General features: G+C 40.1%; 1 protein-coding gene across 1 annotated transcript in view; it reads right to left on the minus strand.

Moving 5' to 3' along the window:
- Cntnap4 (contactin associated protein family member 4) overlaps positions 1-10,252 on the minus strand; it is a 295,010-nt gene extending 284,758 nt beyond the window's left edge. The window contains 1 exon segment of the mRNA XM_052166567.1: positions 10,162-10,252. Within this exon segment, the coding sequence (XP_052022527.1) occupies positions 10,162-10,252 (91 nt within the window).
- Between the last annotated feature and the right edge of the window lie 593 nt (positions 10,253-10,845).

Below are 10,845 nucleotides of genomic sequence, written 5' to 3' on the forward strand. Positions count from 1 at the left end.
GATAGTATGATATAGATATAGATATCATATAAATAGTATGATATATATATATATATATCATATTTTATAAGTTGACCTTGAACTTTGAACTCACTATATAGTCTAGGCTGACCTCAAGCTTGCAGTCCTCCTGCCTCAACCCCAAAGTACACCACCATACCCAGCTTATTTTCTTAAATTTTAATCTACACAGTTGTTTGTTTGGCTGTCAGAAGTTGGGTTGTTCTGGTTTTCTTTCTGTTGCTGTAATACACTGCTCTGACCACAAGCAACTTTGGGGAGGAAAGGGTTTATTTGTCTTATACTTCCAGATCCCACACCATCACCTAGGGAAGTCAGGATAGGACCTCAAAGGAGAAAGGGCAGGCAGAAACCATGGAGGAACACCTTTGCTGCCTCCTTCAAGCTTGTGCCTTCTTACTCAGCACAGAAACTAATGTATGGAATGGTAATGCCCATAGTGGGCTGGGCCCTCCTATACCAAACAATAATCAAGACAATCTCTCACAGACATGCCCACAGTCCTAACACTACTTAATTTAAAATCAACCCCCTATGGGTAATGTCCTGAAATCCCATCCTTAACCCCATCTTCAGACCCTCCCTGCCCTCAGGGATCATTGGCCAATATCAGTTTATGAGGGCAAAAGGAGCAGAAATGGCAGATGGTGATGACAATTACTCAATTAAAATTCCTTTGAGGTGATTCTAGGCTGTGCTGAGTTCCCAGCTAAAGCTAGCCAGGACAGTCATGATGGGTTTCTTTACAACAAGAAAACTGTACATATTCATTATGTACATATTCACATTATGTTTTAATATACATTCATGTTGGGCAGTGTTCGTATCAGAGTAACATATCTACCTCCACACACTGTTTTAAACCTTTCTAGAAATGACTGTGATACAGACAGGAGGCGAAACACAACTTTCTATGTCTTAACACTACTTAATTCAAAATCTACCCCCTATGGGTATTGTCCTAAAATCCGCATCCTTAACCCCATCCTGGAACCCTTCTTGCCCTCAGGGATTATTGACTAATATCAGTTCTGAAGGCAAATGGAGCAGAAATGGCAGATGATGTAGGGAAGAGTGGGACGAAGATGAGGTTCAGAAGCCCTGAGTATCTAAGGTAATGATGACACGCAGGGACCAGCTTTGGGGAGACAGATCAACTTAACTTGGGGTGATTCAAGGGTTATATGGTTTGTGTTAAAAGGTAGTAATATCCAGGGTGGGCAAATGTCACTGGCTGAAGGCTTAAGGCGCTGGAAAGCCTCATTAGCTTGGGGAAGCATTCCAGAAATCACAGGTGTTAGCTGAATGGGTTCTTATGAGGAGAAAGGAAGATGACCCTATAATCTAACTAAGGCTAACATTCCACAGGTAGAAAGGTGTGTGAGGGGTTTTGTACTGCCCAGACAAGATCAGAGAAGGAGAAGCCCTTCTGGTAAAGGGAGTCTGACATTTTGTGCCAAGCCTCAAGGCTATTTGGACAATGGTAGACTTCAACCTTAATTAGCAGAACACCAGTCAAAATGCCTTCCAACACACACACACACACACACAAAATTTTATGTCAGCCACTCAAGTCCTTTAAAGGTTGTTTCCAAAGTAATGTCTTCCTTTTTTCCTTGTCTCCTGATGATAAACAGATTTCAAATGACAAGCCTTAAGGATCATATGCATGTGTGTGTGTGTTATATACACCACACACATATACCTGTGTATATGCCTGTGTGTATGTGTGTGTGTGGTGCACATCAATATGCAATCTTTTTAAACAAAGCTATTAGCCTAGAAATTTAATTTTCTCAACTTCGCTAAGACTCCCTCTATTGGTCTGGTACGTATTGCTTTGTACTAACAGGAAGATCTGAGGACCTCTGCCATGAGCCAAAAAACTGAATGTCTGGTCCAGTTCTTCCAGGAACCTACCAACTCATGAATCATGACTGTTCTTAAGAATTATCTATATAGCTTTTCAGAGGACATTCAAAAGCAATCTATGTAGGTTACAACTGCTAAGCCAAGTAATAACATAACAGTTTGTCTAGCAATTGTACAATAAGTGTGCTTTAGGAAAATAAGTGAATTTATATATTTATATATTTATATATTTACATATTTATATATTTACTTCCAGACTAGTATCAACCCAATAATCCCATTTTAAAGCCCCATAATTGCCAGCGAAGGAGGGAAAAGGTCATGGAATCAAATATGTGTTTTGTGGCCCTAGAGTCTTACTCCAGACAACCACTAATGAGAGGAACTTAATTTACAAACAAAAAAGTAATTAGAGCTATAGATATGATATATATTATGCCATATTTTTGTGATTTAAAAACCTTCTAGATAAATCCCATCACTGCTCTATTAAATAATTATGCATTAAAAATTTTTATAGTTACTAATTTTGAACTACTTAAAATGTCAAATGTTTGCAGGCTTCACTCACTTTTCCAATTATTACACTGGAATGACTCATTAACTGCAACATAAACAGGCTCATTTTTACGTCCTGTTATGAGATGTCCCCAATTTCATTGTCAAAGTACTGTTTTCCCATGAACCATGACAGAAAAAAAAAATTTTTATTGGAAAGGGGCAAAAAGCCCAACACATACTCTCTTTCCAAATATCACATGAAGCAAGTTGGTCTGCACATTCTATTATTCCTTGGCCTGTAGTTTCAGGTACCACGGATATGAATACCTTTGTAAAAAAAAAAAAATTAACAAAAATTTCTACCTTTTGAAAGCTGATTGAGAAACAAAAGTACTTTTGTCACATTGTAATAGCAGATTTTGGTCGGTATCAGCTTCAGACCCTTGGACCAACTTGTTGGCACATTTGGGAACCCAAACTATATGGTAAAAACAAAAAGGGTCATCTATGAAAGTTACAGAACTGTGAACGTACAAAGAGACTCCATGCTGAAATCTGACACCCAGGCAGCCTCCCACCTCCCCCAAATTAACGTAACCCAATGATACCCAAGCCACCTGACATCACTCTCATTTAGGAATGCTCTGTAAGAGCTGGAGGCGAGGCTCAGAGGTTAAAGTACATTCTGTTCTAGAAGAGGACATGGGTGGGTTCAGCTCAGCGCCTGCATGGCGGCTCACAGTAGGCTATAACTACAGTAACAGAGAGTCTAGCACACTCTTCTAGGATCGGAATGCTCCTGTGCATATGTGGTGCATGGTATCTCAAGACACACACACACCACACACACACATTTTTTTTTTTTTTTTTTAGTTTTAGAAATGCCGTCTATTATAACCTAGAACTACAAGTAAACTATACTTGCAAAGACATTTTAAACTTTCTTTTAAGATCCCAAATTCTTTGTGTGGCTATGTTAATTTCAAGAGTAAATTATTTGAATTGAATCGATTCTGTTCAAAGGTAAGTGTATTCTCCTTGAAAAAAGTCTTCAGGCGATCACAAGAGGGTCTCCCAAAGTGCCCTACTTATCACTCTGTAGTAAGGCATTTTCTTCTGTTCTTAGACTTCCGTAGTGGGAGTGGCAAGTTCTAGGGGTAGAAGCCTAGGATGATGAGCATGCTAGGCAACTGTTATACCACCAAAATATATCCAATGTATCCCCAGCCCCTGGACATTTTCAATGGGATCTCACTAGGTAATCAGATCTGTACTGGAACTCATGATCCTCCTGCCTCATCTTCCCATGGACTAGAATTATGAGTGGGCTATCACATCCCACTGAGATTTTTTTCTCTTTAAAATGAGCAAAATACAACCAACTATACCATCTGATGCTACAACTCAAGGCATGTTTCAGAAGATGTGTTTGTTAAAGAGCATTTCTAAAGGTTTCTGCCTGGAAGAGCCTCCTCTCCTGCAGTCACCTCTACCATCAGGCAGGGCTCACTCCAACAACAGCAAGAGCAAAACACATTCTACTTCAAGAATGTGGTAAACTCACAAAAACAACTTTTATCAAAGTCACATATCCTGTAGAGGGATCAATCCTTTTCCGTGATTCTAATTAACAAGAAAACAGCAATAATTCCAGATACATATCAAACAAGTCAGTGGTGCCAAAATGTTTGAATCAATAAAAATGGAAAATAATAAGCTATAAGCAATGGGGGGGAAATCAGATCAAAGTATGCAGTTCTTTATTATTTCACCAGAAACAATAAGCTACCAATATGAATATGCATTCCTGGGATTTGTGTAGCCATGCTGTCTTATCTTCCTACTGTTTGCAGTTTGCAAACTTTCAATACAGAGGAAAGGAAAAGATTGGGTGGGATTTATTTTTTGGTTGGTTGGTTGGTTGGTTGGTTGGCTGGTTGGGTTTTTTTGTTTGTTTGTTTTTTAAAAACACTGATTACTGACATGATGGTGCATGGCTGTAATCTCAGCTCTTGGAGGCAGGAGGACGCAGAGTTCAAAGTCAGCATGGGCTACCTGAGATCCTCTCTCAAAACAAACAACACAAAGAGTGAAGGATTTCTTGGCTAATCTGGGGCTAACTGGCCATTTAAAGGTCAAATGATTCATTAGTTGACAACATTAAAGGTCCAGTATTGATTGATCTGAGATAAAAGAGATTTTCACTCTACACAGAAAAATGGGCATTTGTGAAGCCCGACTGATATTCTAATTTGAAGCCACATTCAAAGCTTTGGACTGTCAAGGTCACTGTCCCTAAGCATCTATGTCCAATAGAGGACTGTAAGTCAGTTGCCCCCCTTCTAACAAAAACCCATCCTAGGTGACATCTTCATAAGTTTCTCAACTTAAAAAATGGCCCAGGATGAGAAGCCTGAATCTTCATTTAAAGCTGAACCAGGTGTGGTGCCGCACATCTTTAATCCAGTGCTCAGGAGGCAGAGACAAGTGGATCGATCTCTGTTGGTTTCCGGCCACCCTGGTCTACACACTGGACTATAATGACTCCCAATCTCAAAAATACAAACAAACAAACCAAAACAAGTTATGAGCCAGGCATAGTAGTAGCACGTGCCTGTAATTCCAGAACTTGGGAGCAAAGTCCTTAGAATCAGGAGTTGAAGGTCAGACACAGCAAGGTCAAAGGCAATCTGAACCACATGAAACTCTGTCTCCAGAGGAAAAAAATAAATAATTGAATAAATTATAAAAAATAGAATTTTAACAAATAACCAATTTTAATTATAATATAAAAATATTTTTATAGTATACATCACATTTTAGCTTACTCTTTAGACTGTTATAGTGTAATATAAATAAAATTAACCTAACAGTTAGTTTCTGGAAATCAAAAGTAAATACAATTGCAAATGGACAAGATATTTACATACAAATTAATTACACTGGCATGAGTAGGTAGAAAACACTTGCTTAATTATTGTGAATTCTCAGTGGGTAGTTCTTAAATGAAAATCTATTTTTTCAATTTGTTCTAGAAAGTTTGCCAATTTGAGCTTTTTGAGGAATCTACTGAGTTACTTTCAAAGCATCTTCAAACAAGACCATTTTCCTTATGATCGATTTGATTCAAAATCCAAGTTCTGATTCATATAGAGTAGAATAGTTTATGCTCCTGACCATGTGAAGTAAGAGCAGAATTTTCATCCTAAGTATTTAGGGTGATATTGCTCACATATTTATCAAGCACTGCATGGGAATCCAATTACTTAAGATTAAAAATGCCCCTTTAGCCACCAAAAGTGCTGTAGAACTTTACTAATAAATTGGAGGTAATGCATAGTCATAGAAATGAGATTGCTCAAAAATAGTCATTTAGGAGAAACAAATAGAGAAAATATGATCTCTTGTTATACTTGTCAGTAGGGTGAGGAACTCCTTCAGTATGTGTGTGATGAACATTTTTATCAATTAATATAATCTGTGCATGCCTGCAGTTCATCATTACACCATACGCTATATATCAGGGGTCAATGGAGTTTTTCTACAAAGGAGCAGAGAGATAATATAGAATATTACCTAGATACTTATAAAGCAAGAATAAAGACAGTCCTAATAAAATTTTACCAAATTCAGAGTATAATACTATGTAAATACAAATCTTGCTCATGCCATTGCATAAGTGAGACAGGTGACTAAATTTCAAATTTTAGTGCCGTCATTTTGTGCCACAAAGAATTCTCTTAAATTTGTTGTGGGTTTTTTTTTTTTTTTCAGGTAAAGACGCAAAACCCACTGTTCATAGTCAGAATAAAGACAGGTGTAAGGGCAGATTTGCCCCATGGGCCATACTCTGCCAAACCCTGAGAAAAATATTGCAACCTCTTTCCAATAACCACATACAATTCCATTGATCTATTTTTATTGGAAAAAACAAGTCCACCGACATACAGACTGACTGATTGTTTTTATGTGATATGAATTCCCAGACTAATTTCAGGAGATAACAATGATTATTTATTACTTTAATTAAGGACAAGGTATAATGTGAAAGACATGTTTGGCCTCCACGTTTGCTTATAAGCTATGTTAATTGTATACAGAATGATCAGAAATGATCCATAGCAGACGCAGTGAGTGGAGAGAAGGCATCAAGTGAATGATAGCACATGATCCAAGGGGTAAGTCAGAGAGCTCATTGTCCTGCACTTCCAACATGGGATCCTGGATCAAACCCACCAGTATCTTGTTATTACATTGTAGTTATTTCATTATTTTACTGCAGAATATCTGGAGGAGAGAAAAGAACCAATAGAAGCTTCCAGAAAGAATCACAACACTGAATTTTAAGAACTTGAGAATCTGTCCAGCTATATCTGAATTGTACCCAAGAATCAGTAAGAAAGGTCATCTACATAGGAAGCCACTTTTCCCTATTACTGATTTTATCATATTCCTGGTACTTCCTTCAGAGTAGATATCAAACACATCCCTGATTTCAATTAAAGGAAAGGAAGAACATGGTCAGAAGCTGACTTCTGACTCGGTCATTAAGTGAGCTATTTGGTGGGCATTAATTATTCTCAGAGAGAGGCTCATTGTGTCTTCCATCATGTGATCTGTAAGAATGAAACCAAAATAAAGCTCTTCCAAGCCTTACTAGTTATACCCCACCCTTCTTAAGTGGTGAGTCAGCCTCCCAAAACTATCTTGGCATTTAGAATTTGTGAGTTCTTAAGAACAAGTGTAGAATACATAAATCACTGTTTCCCATGTTCTGGAACCTCTGTCTTAGAAGGAAGAGAAGAAACCAGAGAGAACCAGGAGCACAGCCTCTCAAACAGCAAGCCGTGAGCAAGGATGCCTGCCGATGTGTTTGCACGAAAAGGATGATTCAATGTAATAACAAACTTATCTTGATCTGGACATAGACTAAAACCTTAGGGCTGGCTTACAATGCCATATGGGACTCCCCCAGAAACAAAGAATACAATCCATTCAATATATTTCTTTTTAACTACACAGGTAATGACTAGAGTGACAAAGAGTGTTACTGGCACATGAATTAGTTAGTAATCTGTACTTACACATGTGTGTGTGTGTGTGTGTGTGTGAGTGTGTGTGTGTGTGTGTTAGCACATGCATGCCCATGCAAATGTAAGAGTGGGGAGAAGAGAGGGTGGCTGTATTTGCATGGAATCTTTCTAATGCAAATTTCTCAGTTGATTAAGTAGATCAATTAATATTCAAATTAGAGTTCACCTAATCCCAGGTTTACAGAGTCCCCTAGGCACATGTTCTTACTGCTACCCAAAGGCCGACTCAGTGGATGACAGATTTTTCTCCTTGTGAGTCACTTGTAAATAAAGAAGAAAGGTGTTTACATTCACCTGAGAGACAGGCCTTTAATTTTCTTTTGCTTATATTCAGTTCCCCCTGACTTTACTTGTGGGATTTGAGATTGATTCACTTCTTATTAATAAGCAATCTGGTTCAGGAGAGTTTTGGGAAGTCTTACAAGGCAACTTTGGAAATCTTGTGCTGATTGCAGTTGCCTGTCCTTTTGTTAATATACATTCCCTGTTCATTAATTCATAATACATGTTCCGTCTTCCAAAACTGATAGTATAGTAGGACACATTTTCTATCCCAACCCAGCAACAAGTGAACCCTGATTCCTCCAAAATGTAAAGAGTGAGGAATAAAAATTAGAAAATGATATCTTTTGTTGGACATTTGCAGGTCGCATTTTCAAAATACCAATAAAAAAAATTACTAAAAAGTCACCTTAATTTTCAGAAGCCATTGAATTACCAATTTTGACACTTGAAGAAAAGTCAACTCTTAAACAGGTCTGCCAACTAAAAATTCCAGCTTTAATATTTAAGTGTTCTTCTTCACTTTAAGTCCACGCTTGTCCAATGACTTCGTAGAGAAATCAACCCCCGATGGATACAGATCCAACATTGAAACTGCACCCATGGGAGGCCCAGGCAGAGCTAAGCAGAATTGAACCCTGGCTTCTCCTCAACTCTCAGCTGCTCATTTTTTTCTCTGGCTGAGATGTACTAGGAAGGAAAGCCTTTTCACTCGGATCTTGCGGCGACACTTCGCATCGCATTTCAAGCAAGCAAACAAACATCAACAGCTCACAGCCCAATTATTCATATTAATACACTGCAAAACGTTGCGCAGGCAAAAGCACAGGAAAGACAAACTGGGTTAGGCCAGCGTGAAGCTCTGCCCAACTCAAGGGAAGGAGTCTGTGGTATGCTTCCCTTCCTATCGCAACAGTGACCTCTAGCGCTCCCTCTTGCCGAACCCCTGCAGATGCAGAAGGAATTATACCTTTGCCATAGAACTTCAACTGAGCGGGTGGGTAGGTGGGTTCAGGTCTGTTGTGTATCATCCTTGTTTGTTTATTTGCTACAAGGCTGGTCAAGGCCATCACCCCGCAGGACCCCTAAGATCTCGACTGGGTGAAACTATGCCTATTTTACTAATTTAATGGAATTCCCACACATTCGATTTAAAATTGAATGGGAAACAGTCCAGCCAGGGAGTGAAGTTCTTCTCTCCTTTGCAGAGTGACAGATAAATTCCGGCATTAAATGAGCTCCTGCAAACGGAAGCACAAAATCACCAGTGGATGGACATGGGCTCGTGACAGTGAGCTCCCTGTGTTTTTTCCTCATGAGGACTCTACAGTTAAGGCAAAGGAGATTCTATAGCAATTTCTTGTCTCCCAAACCTAAAGCTGCCAGCAAGACAGGTCCCATCCATTCCTGAACAGGCCGTGTAGCCCTTTCTTGTGAAGCAGATAAGGGCTGTCTTTAAAATCTGAGAAAGAAATAAAAAGTTGTGTATTTGCTTAGCTGTTTTTATCATGCATGAAAAGAGGAAATTCTTCCATCTAGAGAATTTAAGCCAAATGTAAACTTTTAAAACTTTTCCCATCTCCGATGGCAAGCTGACTGAAAGAGTTGGCCAGTGTATTTTGGATGATATTTAAATTAAGCAACGAGACCGAGACCGTAACAAATGTTCCTTGAATCAATGAACTCAGTCAGCACCAAGACAATCAATCACAAATACATGAAGTTGAAAATTCAACCGCTAGAGAACACTACTTAAGTGGGCGGGGGAGGGGGCACAATCACCTGCACGATTTTCCTTTAAGGGAGATGTGGGGATGGGTACCCATCCAGGAGAGCTCTTCTGCTTGAGGACACAGCTCTTCAATGCTGAGACGAGCCTCCCCCAGTTCTGCCTGCCCGCGAAGTCTGCAGTATGTTTCAGCTATTAGCCTGCACCATTTTAAGAGATGCAGCCAGCTACTGCTAAATCGCAAACTTCAGAAATCTCAGCTAATGCAGCAGAATATCAAGTCTGCGGGGTTTGTTTTCCTGGTAGACAAATAATCCCAATGAAATCCAAAAACCTAAAGACAGGCGCAATGGAAGACATTGGGGGGGGGGGGGCTGGTCCCAGATTAAGATGCTAATTTAATGTTTTACTAGAAGTTGAGTGTGGTCAATGAATATTCAAAGAGAGTGAGATTCTGCTAGTAAAAAAAAAAAAAAATCCAAATAACATTTTGCATATTTTGACCAGACCAAAAGGACCCGTTCATATTTGCACAATTCTCCGGTACTGTTTTTTCTAGCCCCGCAGCAATTCTAGTTGAAAAGATTAATCGTGAAAAACAACAGAATCAAAGTTTTGCGCGGAGCCCCCCTGCAAGTTTTAAATCATTTGCTGTGTACTTACATGAATTCCCAGCTTCTACTCTGTTCCAATTTTGAGTAGACAACAGAAGTAACATCTTGAGAACAGCTCCAGCGACAGATCCCATATTCATAATTTTTGAGCTCCCCAAAAGATCTCGAGTGGCTCTCAGAGCGCTGAAGACAGGTTCTCCTCAGTCCTTCACCCAGCACTGACTGGGTCTTCAGTATCTCTAGCTCTCTGGCTCTCTTTCCTACCCCCCTCCTTCCTCCTCTCACGCGCGCGCTCTCTCCTCCCTCCTCCTCCTCTCCCTCCTCCCTTCTCCCTCCCTCCCTCCCTCCCTCCCTCTCTCTCTCTCTCTCTCTCTCTCTCTCTCTCTCTCTCTCTCTCTCTCTCTCTCTCTCTCTCTCTCTCTCTCTCTCTCTCTCTCTCCTTCCCCCCTCCCTGCCCTCAGTACTGCTTCCTCACAGAAAAGCAACCAGCATCTGTCCTAACAAGCTTACACACTGCTGCCGAGGCCACGCCCACTCCTCGCAGCGGTCTTAGAAATTTGCCCCAGCATCCTTCCTCCTTTAAGAAGCACAGCAGCAGCCAGCAGCCAGCAGCTTTCTGAGCTCCGCAGCCTTGCAGGTGATGGAAGCTGGACCTGGAGGCTCTGCCCGCTGCTCCTGGCCTCCTCCTCGGGGCTCCCTCCCTTCCCCTCTATTCTCCAATAAGCCTTAACCC

The sequence above is a fragment of the Apodemus sylvaticus genome, chromosome 21, assembly GCF_947179515.1.
Source record: "Apodemus sylvaticus chromosome 21, mApoSyl1.1, whole genome shotgun sequence".
Taxonomy (NCBI): domain Eukaryota; kingdom Metazoa; phylum Chordata; class Mammalia; order Rodentia; family Muridae; genus Apodemus; species Apodemus sylvaticus.